The sequence below is a fragment of the Lolium perenne genome, chromosome 7 (genome assembly GCF_019359855.2).
Source record: "Lolium perenne isolate Kyuss_39 chromosome 7, Kyuss_2.0, whole genome shotgun sequence".
Classification (NCBI taxonomy): Eukaryota; Viridiplantae; Streptophyta; class Magnoliopsida; order Poales; family Poaceae; genus Lolium; species Lolium perenne.
Window position 1 is genome coordinate 327,862,598 of NC_067250.2, and position 19,911 is coordinate 327,882,508.

Consider the following 19,911-nt stretch of genomic DNA (forward strand, 5'->3'; position numbering starts at 1 on the left):
GCTGCAGTAGCTCAATGTAGTAGATGAGGAGGAGGAGGAGGAGGAGGAAAAGAGAAGGAAAATGTGAAAGTGAGGAGCACAGGCAGGTGTGGAGTATATATATACCATAGGTTACTGCCGGCGCACCAAGTAGGGTGGTGCGCCGGGGGTATTTTTTTTCTTTTTTTCTCCCAAATCTTAAATCTGAAAAAAGTCCTGTTTCTGTTTTGAATTTGACGAATCCATTTTTTCTCCAAACGGCCATAGGTCGTTGAATTCGAATAGGAAATTTCGAGTAGATCGATTTTGATATAAAAAAGTTTTTCATCGGAGGTCGTATGCAACCAGAAATCCCGTTTTACCGAAAGATGACGCCATTTTGCATAATACATCGAAATTCAAATTTTCAAATTTTTACTAAAACTAGATCACATATTACGTGGGCATTTCAAAGGATTTTATTTTTTGAATTTTCTATCATTTTCTATTATTTTTTCGAAAACTGAAAAGGCGATTCCGGGGGGGGTGGAGAGAAAAATCTAGGCAGCTTACCCCCGGCGCACCTCTACGGTGGTGCGCTGGTGGTAAATTGTCTGCCACCGGCGCACCACCATAGAGGTGCGCCGGGGGTAAGGTGCCCATAATTTTTGGTTCCGGCCAGATCTCTTTGAATTTTATCCCCGGCGCACTAATTTTTTTTGTGCGCCGGCAGTATAGGTCCATCGCCGACGCGACGCTTATTTGGTGCGCCGGCAACATGTTCCACCGGCGCATGCCTATGGTGGTGCGCCGGCACCACTTGCGTGCAGCTATAGCCCTTTTCCTAGTAGTGCAATTGTCAATAGAACATCAGCTGGTCTATAAATGATCATCCAAAAGTAATGCGGAATCCGGGTGATTAGGCACTGGTCATTGACGCAATCATAACCGGGCCAAATGTTGTGGATCGATGAGCACTAGCACTTTGGTCGACAGAGTCATGGCATGAAGTAATTAAGCCGGGAAAACTGCAAGAGTGCAGGTGCGCTCTGCGCACCTCCTCTTTTTTTTGACTTTTGTTTTTTCAGTTCTCTCAAATTATACACTTTTTTGATTTTATTTTTTTGCAAGTCACTAAAAGATAACAAATAAAATGGGGGAAAATAGTTTGGAATTTTTTTGTGCAATTTTAAATTTTAAATTATTTAAAATTCAAAATAAATTGTTTAAATATATATACACACAATTAATAAAAAAATCCAAACTATTTTTCCCATGTTCCAATTGTTATGTTTAAGTGATCTGCAAATTTTTTTATTCAAATAATGTGTGGTGTGAGAGATACAAAAATAAGAAATTGTTTGCGAGGGGAAAAAAAGAATTTGCACGAATCTTGATGCAACATACACGGTATGGATACGGGTGCTCACCAAGCACCTGCTCCAAAAGTCCACTCTCTTAAGCCAAATCTGAGAGCGGGAGCGAGAGCGAATAGATATCAACAAAACAAAGCAAGTAAGCAACAACTGTATGTTATGGAGCTTTTGCTTTAATCCGTCGGTTAATCAATTTGAGTATGTACAATTGGACCTAGCTAATTAGGCAGTCATCTATCAACAGCACGTCTCAGTCTGGATGTTGAGCAGCGCAACCCTGGTGTGCAGGATGCTTCTGAACACCTTTTCGCTCGCGCCCTCAATCTCGGCGACGCACGCCTCGACCTCATCAAGCCTCTCAAGTGCGGCCACCTCCTTCTCCTCGTTGGACGAGGCGGGCTTGGCGCTCTTGACGAGAGACATCAACGAAGATGTCATGGTCTTCTTGGATGCCAGCGCGCTCGTGGCTACTGCGGACACGGCCTCGACAGCCGAGAAAACTGCCGCGGACGCGCACGTCGCGGCGGCCACGGCCTCGGCCAGTGCCCCGGACACCTCCACCTCTGCCGAACTGCTGGATGCGGACGGCATCGTCGGGAACTTGGCGGCGGCTAGTACGGAGGCGGCGAGGCGCGCGAGATCCTTCTCGGCGCGGCGGAGCGAGCGCACGGCCGAGGTGAGCCTGGCGTCGTCGCGGCGCCGGAGCGCGGCCTGCGCGTCGGACGCGTGCGCCCGGAGCTCGACGACAGTCTCCTGGAACGCGGCGTGCGCGTCGGCGAGGAGCAGGAAGCCGTCGAGGAGGCAGGTTGCGGTGGCGGAGCCGTGGTGTAGCGCGGAGCGGGCTTCGGGGAGGAGCAGGAGCTCTGCCAGAGCGGCGTGGAGCGCGTCGAGGTGGGCGAGGCCGGTGGACGGGGAGGAGGGGGCGGCGACCCAGGAGCGGACGGCGGTGATGTGGTTGCAGAGGTGGGCGAGGAGCGGGTGGGAGTTGCAGGGGAGAGAGACGGAGCGGACGTGGTAGGCTGCGGCGCGTGGACGGGAGGCGCGCGCCGGGCTGAGGGGGAAGGAGATGGTGCGGCCGAAGCTGGGCGCCATGGCTGGAGAGAGCTAGGTGCTGGATCTTGTGGACTTGCTCGTTGATGTGAATGTGATCTGGGGAAAGGGGGACGCAGACATTGGTATATAAGAGGGAGGGACGACGCCGGCCATGGAGGGACATGGTGGGTGGGGACTGGGGAGAGCGCGTGCACCGATGGCATCGTTGGCTCAGTGCACGTTGGGGCTGCTGGTCTGGTGGATGGTGGTGGCGAGCGGGAGACAGGATCCGCGAGTGGTGGCCGGCGACGCGTGGACGGACGCGAACTGTTGCTCCGTGCGCTGCTCTGGGTCGAGCTCCAGGTAGATCGGCCACCTGCAACGCGACGGGCATGGTCGCCGACGAGGTGGAACCTCGCTGGCCGATTTGTTGCCCGGCCGATCCACAGCGCCACAGCGGCAACCGCCGGCGTTGTGGTGTCCCAGTCGAACAGCATGTATTCAGTTCTGGTTGCCCGCCATGTGATCCGGTTCCCTTTCCTCGTGCTGCCTTGCGTTGCCGCTGCCATTGCCATGCTGGTGGCGATCGATCGAGCCAAAGGGTGCCGCATCGTGCCCCTAGCTACAGGTGATTCTAGTTTGGGAAAAAGTTTAAAACAAACCTTGAAGTCATAGGGAAAAGCTAAACGAACCATGAACTCCTAATCCCCGTAATCAGCACTCTGAACTATGTAATTCCAGTCCAATTAAAACCTTAACACGGTTTAGGCTGAAAAACGATGACGGGGCCAGGATTTCTCTCAGAGGTGGGGTACCGTCGGGTGGCTCTTAAGCGGCGAGCCACGGGGGTGAAGCGTTACGCGTTGTTAGAGAGAGAGATTGGGGAACAAAAATTAGGATTTGTCTGCTCCAGGCTTGCGGGTGGCTTGGCGGCGCGGCGCAGCCATGAGTTGGTCGTCCAGTGATTCGTCTGCTCCAGGCTTCCGCTTGGCCGCGGGAAGAAGGAGAGCGGAGGCAGAACGGAGGTCGCCGGTCGTGTATCGGGAGAACCCGATGGCGTACGAGCCGGTGAAGCTATGCTTCTGCAATCCGCGGAAGAAGGCGCCCAGGTGGATATCCTGGAGTGGGTAGAACCCAGGCAGGAGGTACTAAGCGTGCTTTGATGCAATGGTGAGTAGTAATTTTGCTGCATTTTAGTTTGTCCTCTCGGATTCCTTCTCCTCTCTTATCTATTATTTCTGGCATTTTGGACAGAACGGAGGTGGATGTGGTTATGTCGAACGGCATGACCCTCCATTGCTACAGTTTTTGAGTGGTTTGCTGGGAGATTTGAGAGACGAGGTTTGGAAGTTGCGTGGTCAAGGATATGGAACTGCTACTAGAGATGGCACTGGTACAATGGTGGTGGAGCTGCAGGAACAGCTGAAGGAGAAAGAGTCACAGCTAGCAGCAATGAAGTGGAAGAATGAAAACCTCTTTTCCCTTTCCATTGTGTTTGTGGTTACGTTAGTGGCAGGGAAGATGCTAATGCAGTGAAATGTGATAGGTTTAGTAGTTGTCAATCCAATTGAACAGCAGTACCAATGGCTATGTGCTTAGTAGCTATCAATGCATTTCAACATCAGTAACAGCTATGTGTAATGTTTGTTTGGAACATCTATGGTATAAGTTATGTTTGTGAAATGAATGCAAAAGCATGTGAAATTCAAAGACAAATGATTGTCTGCAACAAATGATTGTTTGTAACATTGCAGTAACATAGAAATTCAAAGACAAGGTTCTGGTGATTCAAATAGCACAAAAGGCATTGCAAATTACATCACATTGCTGGCACTAACATTTTCATCTACTTGTTACCACTGCAGTTGAAATATGCATAGCTAGGCAATGAAGTTGCAGATCTTCCAGTCCTCTTCCTTGCTCCACATGGTCTTGCTCCAGGTGCTCTTGCACTTAGCTGAGAGCTTGGTCCAGGACCTGGCTGAGAGCTTGCTCCAGGTGTTCTTGCACTTGCCTGAGAGCTTGGGCCAGGACCAGGAGCCGTTGTTGTTGCATCAGGTGCTGAAGAATTTTTCTTTCTGGGAGGCTTGAAAGATGCAGGTTTTGCAGCATGATGAGTTGGTGGTGCTGAAGCTTGTGCAGCAGAAGTACTAGCCTATCCAGAATCATGTAAACTCACAGTTATTCATGCAAAATTAGAGTTATTCATGTAGAATCAATGTAAAATCTTCTAAAATGATATAAAAGCATGTAAAATCATGTTCAGTACCTCTGTACTCTTCCTTTTCTTGGTTGTCTTTATAAGATGGGCATTTTTCTTCTTTCCTCTCTCTGGATTCTTGAGGCAACTTGACTTGTTATGTCCAGAATTGTGACACATGGAAGATACAATAGTATTACCATGCTTGCTCATCTTAGTACTAGATTTAGGGTTCTCATGTTCTTCTCTCCTTCTAGCATTTTTCGTTGGTCTTCCATGCATCTTGACATACCCAGGAGCTACAGGCCTAGGTTTTTCTGAAATAGGCCACATTTCCTCACCTTCCACTCGCAGCAGACAGTGATCATATATTTTGTTGAACACTTCAACAAAGTAGCAGGGGGGTCAATGTAATCTTCTACCACCAAGCCACACTTGTAGATAGTAGTGATTGCATGAGAACATGGGAGACCTGACAATTGGAAATAGCCACATGAGCATGTCCTATTTTCCAGACTGACTGTGTACTATCTCTTCCTCCCTGTCATCAGTTTAACCTCAAATCCATCTTTCCCATTCCACATCACCTCCATAAATTGAGTTCTTGAGATGCTGGCCTTCAAATTTTTGAATATGCTTGGGCATATTTTGCCATGAAACTTCTCCCCTTTAGCTCTCTGTTCATGAATTCTACAAAAGACCTTCTTCGTGATCTTTTCTTGCATTGTAACAATTGGATAGAACCTTGCATCCACAATGGAATGGTTGAATGACTCACACAAATTGTTGTTCAACTGACTCACACTTTGAACCAACAGCGAAAAATGCTCTAGCCCAATGACCAGGTTCTGTCCTCATTATGTCCTTCACACCATCAGGTGTTTCTTGTGCTAGCTTTGCCTTGTAGTAGTTGAAATCTTGCAAGTTTGATGCTTTTTGCCACAATCCATAATTTTTCTGCCATTCATGACTCATATGCTTCTTCCTCCAATTGGCATATATGTGCCTAGCACACATCCTGTGCTCAGCATTAGGCAGAAAGTCTCTCATGGCATTGATAAATCCCTTTTGCTGGTCAGAGATAAAGACCCAGCCAGCCCCACTATTGTTGATGTCTAGATCTTTGATGAGCAGGCCTAGGAACCACTTCGAGGTTTCATTTGTTTCCTGCTCAACAACAGCACATGCCAGGGGATACATTTGGTTGTTGGAATCTCTAGCAATTGCACACAACAACTCACCTTTGACAACTCCTTTAAAAAACCAGCCATCTAGATCAATTACTTTTCTGCATCCAGCCTTGAAACCATGCTTCAGTGCATTGAAACACACATAAAAGCTCTGGATTATATTCTGGTCCATGTAAGTTGGATCCAAGCACAATGACTTCTTAGTAATTCAAGCTGGTAATCAAACACTCTGTTGTACTCTTCCTTCATACCAGACATTAACTTCTCCATCAGAATGTGCTTTGCGTGCTTGCATTTGGAAGTGGAAATATCAGCAAACATATGCAACAGAATGGTTGCTTTCATGCTCTCTATCTTCCACATTGGATTTGCCAAAATGAAGTGCTTATACCTTTTAGCAATAACCTTGGATGTCACTAGTCTATTGTCTCTATTTTCTGCACATTTATGATCATCAATGAAAGTAATGATCTGAAACCTGCTAGTTCTTGAGGTTTTGGCACCATAGATCATCACTGGGCAACCTGGCCATCCACAATTTGCTTTTCCTCTTCACTGAATTCCCATCAGAATCTTCATCATAAGAGTAGTTCTCATCAGATGACTGATGGCGTGTAACTCACACGTTCGTTGGGAACCCCAAGAGGAAGGTATGATGCGCACAGCAGCAAGTTTTCCCTCAGAAAGAAACCAAGGTTTATCGAACCAGGAGGAGCCAAGAAGCACGTTGAAGGTTGATGGCGGCGGGATGTAGTGCGGCGCAACACCAGGGATTCCGGCGCCAACGTGGAACCTGCACAACACAACCAAAGTACTTTGCCCCAACGAAACAGTGAGGTTGTCAATCTCACCGGCTTGCTGTAACAAAGGATTAACCGTATTGTGTGGAAGATGATTGTTTGCAGAAAACAGTAGAACAAGTATTGCAGTAGATTGTATTTCAGTATAGAGAATTGGACCGGGGTCCACAGTTCACTAGAGGTGTCTCTCCCATAAAATAAACAGCATGTTGGGTGAACAAATTACAGTTGGGCAATTGACAAATAAAGAGGGCATGACCATGCACATACATATTATGATGAGTATAGTGAGATTTAATTGGGCATTACGATAAAGTACATAGACCGCCATCCAACTGCATCTATGCCTAAAAAGTCCACCTTCAGGTTATCATCCGAACCCCTTCCAGTATTAAGTTGCAAAGCAACAGACAATTGCATTAAGTATGGTGCGTAATGTAATCAACAACTACATCCTTAGACATAGCATCAATGTTTTATCCCTAGTGGCAACAGCACAACACAACCTTAGAACTTTCTCACATCATGTCCCAGTGTCAATGCGAGGCATGAACCCACTATCGAGCATAAATACTCCCTCTTGGAGTTACAAGCATCTACTTGGCCAGAGCATCTACTAGTAACGGAGAGCATGCAAGATCATAAACAACACATAGACATAACTTTGATAATCAACATAACAAGTATTCTCTATTCATCGGATCCCAACAAACGCAACATATAGAATTACAGATAGATGATCTTGATCATGTTAGGCAGCTCACAAGATCCGACAATGAAGCACAATGGGGAGAAGACAACCATCTAGCTACTGCTATGGACCCATAGTCCAGGGGTAGACTACTCACACATCACTCCGGAGGCGACCATGGCGGCGTAGAGTCCTCCGGGAGATGATTCCCCTCTCCGGCAGGGTGCCGGAGGCGATCTCCTGGATCCCCCGAGATGGGATCGGCGGCGGCGGCGTCTCTGGAAGGTTTTCCGTATCGTGGCTCTCGGTACTGGGGGTTTCGCGACAGAGGCTTTAAGTAGGCGGAAGGGCAGGTCAGGAGGCGGCACGAGGGCCCCACACCACAGGGCCGCGCGGCCAAGGGGAGGGCCGCGCCGCCCTAGGGTGTGGCCCCCTCGTGGCCCCTCTTCGTCTCCTCTTCGGACTTCTGGAAGCTTCGTGGCAAAATAGGACCCTGGGCGTTGATTTCGTCCAATTCCGAGAATATTTCGTTACTAGGATTTCTGAAACCAAAAACAGCAGAAACAAAGAATCGGCACTTCGGCATCTTGTTAATAGGTTAGTTCCAGAAAATGCACGAATATGACATAAAGTGTGCATAAAACATGTAGATAACATCAATAATGTGGCATGGAACATAAGAAATTATCGATACGTCGGAGACGTATCAGCATCCCCAAGTTTAGTTCTGCTCGTCCCGAGCAGGTAAAACGATAACACAGATAATTTCTGGAGTGACATGCCATCATAACCTTGATCATACTATTTGTAAAGCATATGTAGTGAATGCAGCGATCAAAACAATGTATATGACATGAGTAAACAAGTGAATAATATAGCAAAGACTTTTCATGAATAGCACTTCAAGACAAGCATCAATAAGTCTTGCATAAGAGTTAACTCATAAAGCAATAATTCAAAGTAAAAGCATTGAAGCAACACAAAGGAAGATTAAGTTTCAGCGGTTGCTTTCAACTTATAACATGTATATCTCATGGATATTGTCGACATAGAGTAATATAATAAGTGCAATAAGCAAGTATGTAGGAATCAATGCACAGTTCACACAAGTGTTTGCTTCTTGAGGTGGAGAGAAATAGGTGAACTGACTCAACATTGAAAGTAAAAGAATGGTCCTCCATAGAGGAAAAGCATCGATTGCTATATTTGTGCTAGAGCTTTGATTTTGAAAACATGAAACAATTTTGTCAGCGGTAGTAATAAAGCATATGTATCATATAAATTATATCTTACAAGTTGCAAGCCTCATGCATAGTATACTAATAGTGCCCGCACCTTGTCCTAATTAGCTTGGACTACCGGATCATCGCAATGCACATGTTTTAACCAAGTGTCACAAAGGGGTACCTCTATGCACTTTGTACAAAGGTCTAAGGAGAAAGCTCGCATTGGATTTCTCGCTATTGATTATTCTCAACTTAGACATCCATACCGGGACAACATAGACAACAGATAATGGACTCCTCTTTTATGCATAAGCATGTAACAACAATTAATAATTTTCTCATATGAGATTGAGGATATTTGTCCAAAACTGAAACTTCCACCATGGATCATGGCTTTAGTTAGCGGCCCAATGTTCTTCTCTAACAATATGCATGCTTAATCATAAGGTGGTAGATCTCTCTTACTTCAGACAAGACGAACATGCATAGCAACTCACATGAAATTCAACAAAGAGTAGTTGATGGCGTCCCCAGTGAACATGGTTATCGCACAACAAGCAACTTAATAAGAGATAAAGTGCATAATTACATATTCAATACCACAATAGTTTTTAAGCTATTTGTCCCATGAGCTAAATATTGCAAAGGTGAATGATGGAATTTTAAAGGTAGCACTCAAGCAATTTACTTTGGAATGGCTGAAAATACCATGTAGTAGGTAGGTATGGTGGACACAAATGGCATAGTGGTTGGCTCAAGTATTTTGGATGCATGAGAAGTATTCCCTCTCGATACAAGGTTTAGGCTAGCAAGGCTTATTTGAAACAAACACAAGGATGAACCGGTGCAGCAAAACTCACATAAAAGACATATTGTAAACATTATAAGACTCTACACCGTCTTCCTTGTTGTTCAAACTCAATACTAGAAATTATCTAGACCTTAGAGAAACCAAATATGCAAACCAAATTTTAGCATGCTCTATGTATTTCTTCATTAATGGGTGCAAAGCATATGATGCAAGAGCTTAAACATGAGCACAACAATTGCCAAGTATCACATTACCCAAGACATTTATAGCAATTACTACATGTATCATTTTCCAATTCCAACCATATAACAATTTAACGAAGGAGAAACTTCGCCATGAATACTATGAGTAGAAACTAAGGACATACTTGTCCATATGCTACAGCGGAGCGTGTCTCTCTCCCATAAAGTAAATGCTAGGATCCATTTTATTCAAACAAAACAAAAAAAAAACAAACCGACGCTCCAAGCAAAGCACATAAGATGTGATGGAATAAAAATATAGTTTCAGGGGAGGAACCTGATAATGTTGTCGATGAAGAAGGGGATGCCTTGGGCATCCCCAAGCTTAGACGCTTGAGTCTTCTTGATATATGCAGGGGTGAACCACCGGGGCATCCCCAAGCTTAGAGCTTTCACTCTCCTTGATCATGTTACATCATACTCCTCTCTTGATCCTTGAAAACTTCCTCCACACCAAACTTAGAACAACTCATTAGAGGGTTAGTGACAATAAAAATTAACATATTCAGAGGTGACACAATCATTCTTAACACTTCTGGACATTGCATAAAGCTACTGGACATTAATGGATCAAAGAAATTCATCCAACATAGCAAAAGAGGCAATGCGAAATAAAAGGCAGAATCTGTCAAAACAGAACAGTCCGTAAAGATGGATTTTATTAGGCCACCAGACTTGCTCAAATGAAAATGCTCAAATTGAATGAAAGTTGCGTACATATCTGGGGATCATGCACGTAAATTGGCTTAATTTTCTGAGCTACCTACAGGGAGGTAGGCCCAGATTCGTGACAGCAAAGAAATCTGGAACTGCGCAGTAATCCAAATCTAGTACTTACTTTACTATCAAAGACTTTACTTGGCACAATAAAACACTAAACTAAGATAAGGAGAGGTTGCTACAGTAGTAAACAACTTCCAAGACTCAAATATAAAACAAAAATACTATAGTAAAAACATGGGTTGTCTCCCATAAGCGCTTTTCTTTAACGCCTTTCAGCTAGGCGCAGAAAGTGTGTATCAAGTATTATCAAGAGACGAAGTGTCAACATCATAATTTGTTCTCATAATAGAATCAAAAGGTAACTTCATTCTCTTTCTAGGGAAGTGTTCCATACCTTTCTTGAGAGGAAATTGATATTTTATATTACCTTCCTTCATATCAATGATAGCACCAACAGTTCGAAGAAAAGGTCTTCCCAATATAATGGGACAAGATGCATTGCATTCAATATCCAAGACAACAAAATCAACGGGGACAAGGTTATTGTTAACGGTAATGCGAACATTATCAACTTTCCCCAAAGGTTTCTTTGTAGAATGATCAGCAAGATTAACATCCAAATAATAATTTTTCAGCGGTGGCAAGTCAAGCATATTATAAATTTTCTTAGGCATAACAGAAATACTTGCACCAAGATCACATAAAGCATTACAATCAAAATCTTTAACCTTCATCTTAATGATGGGCTCCCAACCATCCTCTAGCTTTTTAGGAATAGAGGCTTCGCGCTCTAGTTTTTCTTCTCTAGCTTTTATGAGAGCATTTGTAATATGTTGCGTGAAAGCCAAATTTATAGCACTAGCATTAGGACTTTTAGCAAGTTTTTGCAAGAACTTTATAACTTCAGAGATGTGGCAATCATCAAAATTCAAACCATTATAATCTAAAGCAATGGGATCATCATCCCCAATGTTGGAAAAAATTTCAGCAGTTTTATCACAGCGATTTAATGAGTTTTAGCGATTTCAGGCAGTTTCTCGCGCTTTGCATTAGAAGTGGAAACATTGCTAACACCAATTCTTTTATTATTAATAGTAGGAGGTGCAGCAACATGTGTAGCATTATCATTACTAGTGGTGGTAATAGTCCAAACTTTAGCTACATTCTTCTCTTTAGCTAGTTTTTCATTTTCTTCTCTATCCCACCTAGCACGCAGTTCAGCCATTAATCTTATATTCTCATTAATTCTAACTTGGATGGCATTTGCTGTAGTAACAATTTTATTATGATGATTCTCATTAGGCATAACTTTCGATTTCAAAAGATCAACATCGTGACAAGACTATCGACTTTAGAAGCAAGTATATCAATTTTCCCAAGCTTTTCTTCAACAGATTTGTTAAAAGCAGTTTGTGTACTAATAAATTCTTTAAGCATAGCTTCAAGTTCAGGGGGTGAACTCCTATTATTATTGTAAGAATTCCCATAGGAATTACCATAGCCGTTGCCATTATTATAAGGATATGGCCTATAGTTGTTACTAGAATTGTTCCGGTAAGCATTGTTGTTGAAATTATTATTTTTAATGAAGTTTACATCAACAAGTTCTTCTTGTGCAACCAATGAAGCTAACGGAACATTATTAGGATCAATATTAGTCCTATCATTCACAAGCATAGACATAATAGCATCAATCTTATCACTCAAGGAAGAGGTTTCTTCGACAGAATTTACCTTCTTACCTTGTGGAGCTCTTTCCGTGTGCCATTCAGAGTAATTGATCATCATATTATCAAGAAGCTTTGTTGCTTCACCAAGAGTGATGGACATAAAGGTACCTCCAGCAGCTGAATCCAATAAATTTCGCGAAGAAAAATTTAGTCCTGCATAGAAGGTTTGGATGATCATCCAAGTAGTCAGTCCATGAGTTGGGCAATTTTTAACCAGAGATTTCATTCTTTCCCAAGCTTGAGCAACATGTTCAGTATCTAATTGTTTAAAATTCATTATGCTACTCCTCAAAGATATAATTTTAGCAGGGGGATAATATCTACCAATAAAAGCATCCTTGCATTTAGTCCATGAATCAATACTATTCTTAGGCAGAGATAGCAACCAATCTTTAGCTCTTCCTCTTAATGAGAAAGGGAACAATTTTAATTTTATAATGTCACCATCTACATCTTTATATTTTTGCATTTCACATAGTTCAACAAAATTATTAAGATGGGCAGCAACATCATCGAACTAACACTGAGAAAATTGCTCTCGCATAACAAGATTCAAGAAATGGTTTAATTTCAAAGAATTCTGCTGTAGTAGCAGGTGGAGCAATGGGTGTGCATAAGAAATCATTATTATTTGTGGTTGTGAAGTCACACAACTTAGTATTTTCAGGGTTGGCCATTTTAGCAACAGTAAATAAAGCAAACTAGATAAAGTAAATGCAAGTAACTAATTTTTTTGTGTTTTTGATATAGCAAACAAGATAGCAAATAAAGTAAAACTAGCAACTAATTTTTTGTATTTTGATTTAGTGCAGCAAACAAAGTAGTAAATAAAACTAAGCAAGACAAAAACAAAGTAAAGAGATTGAGAAGTGGAGACTCCCCTTGCAGCGTGTCTTGATCTCCCCGGCAACGGCGCCAGAAAAAGAGCTTGATGGCGTGTAACTCACACGTTCGTTGGGAACCCCAAGAGGAAGGTATGATGCGCACAGCAGCAAGTTTTCCCTCAGAAAGAAACCAAGGTTTATCGAACCAGGAGGAGCCAAGAAGCACGTTGAAGGTTGATGGCGGCGGGATGTAGTGCGGCGCAACACCAGGGATTCCGGCGCCAACGTGGAACCTGCACAACACAACCAAAGTACTTTGCCCCAACGAAGCAGTGAGGTTGTCAATCTCACCGGCTTGCTGTAACAAAGGATTAACCGTATTGTGTGGAAGATGATTGTTTGCAGAAAACAGTAGAACAAGTATTGCAGTAGATTGTATTTCAGTATAGAGAATTGGACCGGGGTCCACAGTTCACTAGAGGTGTCTCTCCCATAAAATAAACAGCATGTTGGGTGAACAAATTACAGTTGGGCAATTGACAAATAAAGAGGGCATGACCATGCACATACATATTATGATGAGTATAGTGATATTTAATTGGGCATTACGACAAAGTACATAGACCGCCATCCAACTGCATCTATGCCTAAAAAGTCCACCTTCAGGTTATCATCCGAACCCCTTCCAGTATTAAGTTGCAAAGCAACAGACAATTGCATTAAGTATGGTGCGTAATGTAATCAACAACTACATCCTTAGACATAGCATCAATGTTTTATCCCTAGTGGCAATAGCACAACACAACCTTAGAACTTTCATCCTTGTCCTGTGTCAATGCAGGCATGAACCCACTATCGAGCATAAATACTCCCTCTTGGAGTTACAAGCATCTACTTGGCCAGAGCATCTACTAGTAACGGAGAGCATGCAAGATCATAAACAACACATAGACATAACTTTGATAATCAACATAACAAGTATTCTCTATTCATCGGATCCCAACAAACGCAACATATAGAATTACAGATAGATGATCTTGATCATGTTAGACAGCTCACAAGATCCGACAATGAAGCACAATGGGGAGAAGACAACCATCTAGCTACTGCTATGGACCCATAGTCCAGGGGTAGACTACTCACACATCACTCCGGAGGCGACCATGGCGGCGTAGAGTCCTCCGGGAGATGATTCCCCTCTCCGGCAGGTTGCCGGAGGCGATCTCCTGGATCCCCCGAGATGGGATCGGCGGCGGCGGCGTCTCTGGAAGGTTTTCCGTATCGTGGCTCTCGGTACTGGGGGTTTCGCGACGGAGGCTTTAAGTAGGCGGAAGGGCAGGTCAGGAGGCGGCACGAGGGCCCCACACCACAGGGCCACGCGGCCAAGGGGGGGGGCCGCGCCGCCCTAGGGTGTGGCCCCCTCGTGGCCCCTCTTCATCTCCTCTTCGGACTTCTGGAAGCTTCGTGGCAAAATAGGACCCTGGGCGTTGATTTCGTCCAATTCCGAGAATATTTCGTTACTAGGATTTCTGAAACCAAAAACAGCAGAAACAAAGAATCGGCACTTCGGCATCTTGTTAATAGGTTAGTTCCAGAAAATGCACGAATATGACATAAAGTGTGCATAAAACATGTAGATAACATCAATAATGTGGCATGGAACATAAGAAATTATCGATACGTCGGAGACGTATCAATGACTCAAAATTCCAATCCTTGTCATCTGCCTCAAATTGTTCCTCCATGTTACCCACGAGATCAATTGGAATAGGAACATTTCCATCTCTCCCAATCCAGCTCTTGGTTTTCTCATCCTCTTCTTGAAATTTCTTGCATGCCTTCTTAATTCAACAACCTCTGAATTCTCTCCAGTGTCTTCACTATGAGGCATGTATTCAGGATCTGAATCTGAATCATCACTACCAGACAGATCATCCACCAGTAGATGTTGCATGGTAGCTTCTTCAGTTGCTAGTTGTTGCTCCTCTGTTGGTTGAGTTTGATTATAGATCTGTGAAGCTGCTACATCACTGTTAATGTTAATTGACTGTCTCCTAGCAGTACCAAGCCACACTGGACATTTTATAACTTCAGTAATGACACATGTATCATCTGGCACAAGGATGTTCTCCTCAAATTCTTCTTCTGAACTTTCTGCAGGCTCTGCACTTATGATAGCATCAGCTTGATCACCATCAGAGACATCCATCATCTCATCCTCATAGTCACTTCCACTACTGATGTGCTGAATGTCCTCCTCTCCATGATATTCAACAAATAAATCAGGAACACCTCCAACACACACATAATCTGCCATTTTCATGCATGCACTGTCTTCACACAGAAATACCAAGCCATTCACTAAATCCTTCCCAGGAATCAGAAAGTACAGCTTCATTGAATCCTTCAGAGCTATATGATCCTTCAAAAATCCTTTCACTTCCTGCAGCGAAAGTTTGTCTCTCTCTATCCCTGACAACACTTCATCTCCACCAACATAATCAAGAATAGGGCCAATACGAATGAAATCCCCTCCAATGTGGAAACAAACATTCAAAATGTCTGTCGGATCCATGATTTAACTGTAATAAACTGAACATTGTCACTAAATCTTCCTAAACGAATGAATATTGAAAGCAAAATCATCATAAACTTCGGAAAAAATCAATCTTTCCCACCACAGAAAACCCCCAATTACGGCTCATCCAAATACCTAAACCTAACTAACTACCGAGATGACAAACACCGTTTAATGAAGGAGAAAGGGCATCGGAGTGCTTACCTCGCATGTTGCTCGTCCGCGCGCAGCCGAGATCGCTGCAGCTGCCGCCGATCACCCGCCAGGCGCCATTGGAGTCGCACGAACAGAGGAAGGAGAAGAGGCACCTCGAGCGCTATGGTGAGTGGACTACTTGGGCCGGTGGGCTGGCCCAACAGGTATTTATCAAAACCAACTGTCCTCGCCATTTCCCTCCGCGCACACCCCTCCGCACGGTCAACAATCCTGGTTGACACTGCCACGTCGGCAATCCCTGTTTACTTATCTCACCAAAGCTTTAATTGGACTGGGATTGCATAGTTCAGAGTGCTGATTACGGGGATTAGGAGTCAGGGTTCGCTTTAGCTTTTCCCTACAACTTCAAGTTTTGTTTTGGACTTTTTCCTTCTAGTTTGTATGTGTTCTAGTTGTTACATCACCTTAAAAACTGCAATTCCAGGTGATGTAAAATGGGGGACCTCAACTCCCACACCATTTCGATTTCATATACAAACTTTTAAACCATGGCACATTTCGAATGTACTTTGAAGATGACACATAATTAAACATTACCATTGAATACTTTGATAGAGATAGTTTGACGCTAGATAGTCCGACACTTCCATTTAGACACTATTAAGACAATCCGATAGTAGATAGACACACATCGACACTACTGCGACATTGTAAACCTCGACACTCCCTAGTCGGAGCTCCAGAAATCGTCACCTTCCTCATCATTGTCACATCCGAGTGACTCCCAAAATTCAGAGTCCATCTCCGTGTCCGATGACTCGACCTTGACAAGTAATTCCCTTACAAAGTTTATTTTAGTTATATAATCGATCTAGAACATTAGAGGACGCCCACATTTTTTGTTATTTCATAGCACCATAATTGTATACAAAATCAAGGTCAAAGTTGCACATCTAAAAAGTTTGTGAATTTTTTTATGAACGAGAGATATTGGAGAATAATATCTACATAAGACAAAAAAAAATATTTAAGACTTTCTACATGCTAAATCTGGAGTATTCTTATTTGACAGGTCCACCAATCAACTCGCATATTATAGATGGTGATATCCAGACAACATGTACTCGGAATCTTGAGATATTTGAAGTTATTATTCGAGTTAGTACAGTAGTGAGAGTGGATAGAGTGGTTTGAGAAGAAATTACTTGAAACTTCATACACTTATTGATAACATTCATACAATTTGATAATTTTATACACTTTAAAAGTCTCTACCAAGTTATGTCTAGATTTATTGATACTACAGATAAGGACACACATAAAAGTACAATGCTAATACACCACTTGTTTTTCCAAGATATAGAGTAAAATGCTTGGGAAAAATATTTAATTAAACATCTCGACCAGACAAGTAGGATTTTTTTTGTAAATAAAACTTTTTTTAGAAAATATAAAAATTAATAATAAATTGTAAAATTGTACAACCAAGTAACAAATATGCATCTTAGTACACATGAGCTTCACTCATTAATTTAATTTTACGAGCTAGACATGAAAATAAAATGCTTACAATAGTATATCTTAAAAGTTATATTAACAAAAAGAACACATATTAGTAGAACATAAGGTACAATGAAGTAAAAAATAATAATATAAATATGGAAGAAAGTTTTTTGTAAACTCATCCTATATGAACCAAAATAATGTGATCATGAGTATTTGTTAACTTTTATCGACCTTGCCAAGGTTAAATCGCTGCCAAGATACTCACCTCGCCAAGACTTCCAGAACAACAACCATAACAAGAGAAAAAAATATTTTCTGGATAGAAGATATGGCCCACAGCATGTGGTCGCGGTACAACAAGATCACTCGGAAACCGGTGTAAGTCAGATGTAGAAAACCGGAGGCCAACTATGGAGTGGCCAGAAGAAATAGTGAGGAGAAAAGAAGCCATGGCAGGACATGCCCAAATATACTTTCGAGCCAATGCTTGATCAACCTTGCAACTTCCACACTCCTAAACTGAGTAAGCCGGCAAACCACACAACTCGGTAGTGCTCTTTGGTGCGCGCAGCACATGAAAAGGAAGAAATTTCCAATTTGCCTCCTCCACCTCTGCTAACTGGAGCAAATGCTCAGGCCATTCAAGCTCCGGCTAACCGGCCTCAGTCGGAAGGAGTAAATCAAGTGTACAATAACAATGCAGAGCCTCGCCAGCCTCTAGGCCGTAATGTGTATTAGGATCCGGAGATGTGTTGTGTGGTCTTCGTGACTGAATCAAATGACCGGCAGAGCTTACACCGGCGTTTCATGGAACTAAATGTCGTCATCCCGGCGATTTTGAGATTCATGCAACACTACAAGGAAAAGGCCTATTGCTGAATGGAAAATAGTGGAAGAAAAATTACAAAAACGCCTTAGTAGTTGGAAGGGTAAATTGTTGTCCCTGGGAGGAAGACTGGTACTCATTAATTCAGTACTAACAAATATGGTATTGTATATGTTATCATTCTTCCTAGTACCAAAAAGAATTCTGCATAAACTCGATTATTATCGATCCAGATTCTTTTGGCAAGGGGACAACGAGAAAAAAATATCGGCTGGTTAAATGGAGTATAGTTTGTAGTCCTAAAGATCAAGGAGGGCTTGGAGTTCATGATCTGGAAGTCAAGAATTCAGCCCTACTAGGTAAATGGTTGTTTTCTTACTGAGGATGGGATTTGGCAAACTATTCGTATGAGAAAGTATATGGACTCGAAGACGTTATCCCAAGTGGTTTGGAAACTAGGCGATTCACACTTCTGGGCTGGTCTCATGGAGGCAAAGAATGTCTTCTTCTGCCATGGTACTTTTTCGATCAAGGATGGAGCATAGATACGGTTCTGGGAGGACATTTGATTGGGCAATGCACCCTTAAGTGAACAGTATCCTGCCTTGTATAGTATTGTTCATCGCAAAAGTGATACCATTGCCACGGTAATGGCTACCTCACCTCCGAATGTGACGTTCAGACGAGTTTTACTTGGGCAAAGGTTGTTGGCATGTAATTCCCTAATCCACCGGCTAGGAGATATACAACTATCGCCTGAACCGGACGAATTTAGGTGGAATCTTCATGTAGATGGCACTTTCTCGGTAAAATCACTGTGCAATGCGATCCTTCATTCTGACATACTAGTCTATTATATACTAAAAGCAAAATACGGGTCTATAAATAGAGACACGAGATTAATCCACATCATCTAAATTATTTTTAATCATTGGATCTGTAATTTGTGACCAGGATTTGATAAGAGATAAATATTTTACGTGCACACGTGTGAATCAGACGTGAACTTGACACGTTCTATTTTTTGTTTACAAAACATCCAACTCACCACGGTTGGGTATGTATGTTAAGGCTGTGATTTTATACTTGACATTGGAAAGTCTAATTCAAGTAAAAGTGTAGATTAGGAAAAAACATGAAAACCAGTCTCCTTTCCATACGAGTAAAGGATATTTTTTTCCTTAGCTACAAGAGTTCTATTTGATCACGTCTAAGTGAAGTGAGATCTAACTGAGGCATACATGTACATGCATGTTTGCCTATCTGATCACATTTAGGTCAGTTTTTAAGAAAGCTTAGGTAAGATACCTATGTACTATTCTAGCCCCAGGAAGTGTGGCGTGTGTAAATTTTCTGAAACCACACGTCCATGACAAGATCTTTAGAGTACAATGTGAAATATATTAAAATAAAAATTCAGTTGTTCAGTAACTACATGTGCCATAGGCGTTGCACGGGGGAGGTATTGTTCCAGCTGCTGTTTTCATCCTCCCGTCGAGCCGGGTAGCCCAGAAGACGATGGTGGAAATTAGGATAAATAGTGTGACGTGATTTATACTATACATCAATTAAGTATATTTAAGAAATGGGAGAAAAATATTACCCCTCCCTCTCGAGAAAGATGAAGAAAATTTGTTTAAATTCAGATCTATCTTTATACTTACACTAAATAGTAGATAAATACATCGGAATTTAGAAAAAAACTGCGACATCCTTTATGGGGAAGGTAGTACAATGTAGAGCACATGTATGTATGATATACAAGAAAAGATTATCCATAAATATTGGGCGCATATCTCCCTTCACAATTATTTAGCTCGAAAGGTTGGATAATGAGTCTTTCTCAACAACTTCAGTTGCAGGTAATATGGTTGGTCATTGCCCTAATCACACACACTTATGTTGACCACATACTAACGTCTCTTCGTCGCAGGTACATTCCATCGGGTGTGCTCCCTCCATTTTAGACAAAATTAGATTCAATAGATTGCAATGTTTGGAAGAAACATGTTAGAAAAAAGCTATATATATGATTAGAAATA

General features: G+C 42.4%; 1 protein-coding gene across 1 annotated transcript; it reads right to left on the minus strand.

Annotated features, from left to right (window-relative positions):
* Positions 1-1,428: 1,428 nt before the first annotated feature.
* Positions 1,429-2,789, minus strand: LOC127313037 (uncharacterized). Its single transcript, XM_051343568.2, has one exon. The coding sequence runs from the start codon at positions 2,424-2,426 to the stop codon at positions 1,572-1,574; it is 855 nt and encodes a 284-aa protein (XP_051199528.1). The 5' UTR covers positions 2,427-2,789; the 3' UTR covers positions 1,429-1,571.
* Between the last annotated feature and the right edge of the window lie 17,122 nt (positions 2,790-19,911).

Bases quoted from the DNA above. Each gene is read 5' to 3' on its own strand.
- LOC127313037 (XM_051343568.2), bottom strand. From the start codon at position 2,426: ATGGCGCCCAGCTTCGGCCGCACCATCTCCTTCCCCCTCAGCCCGGCG.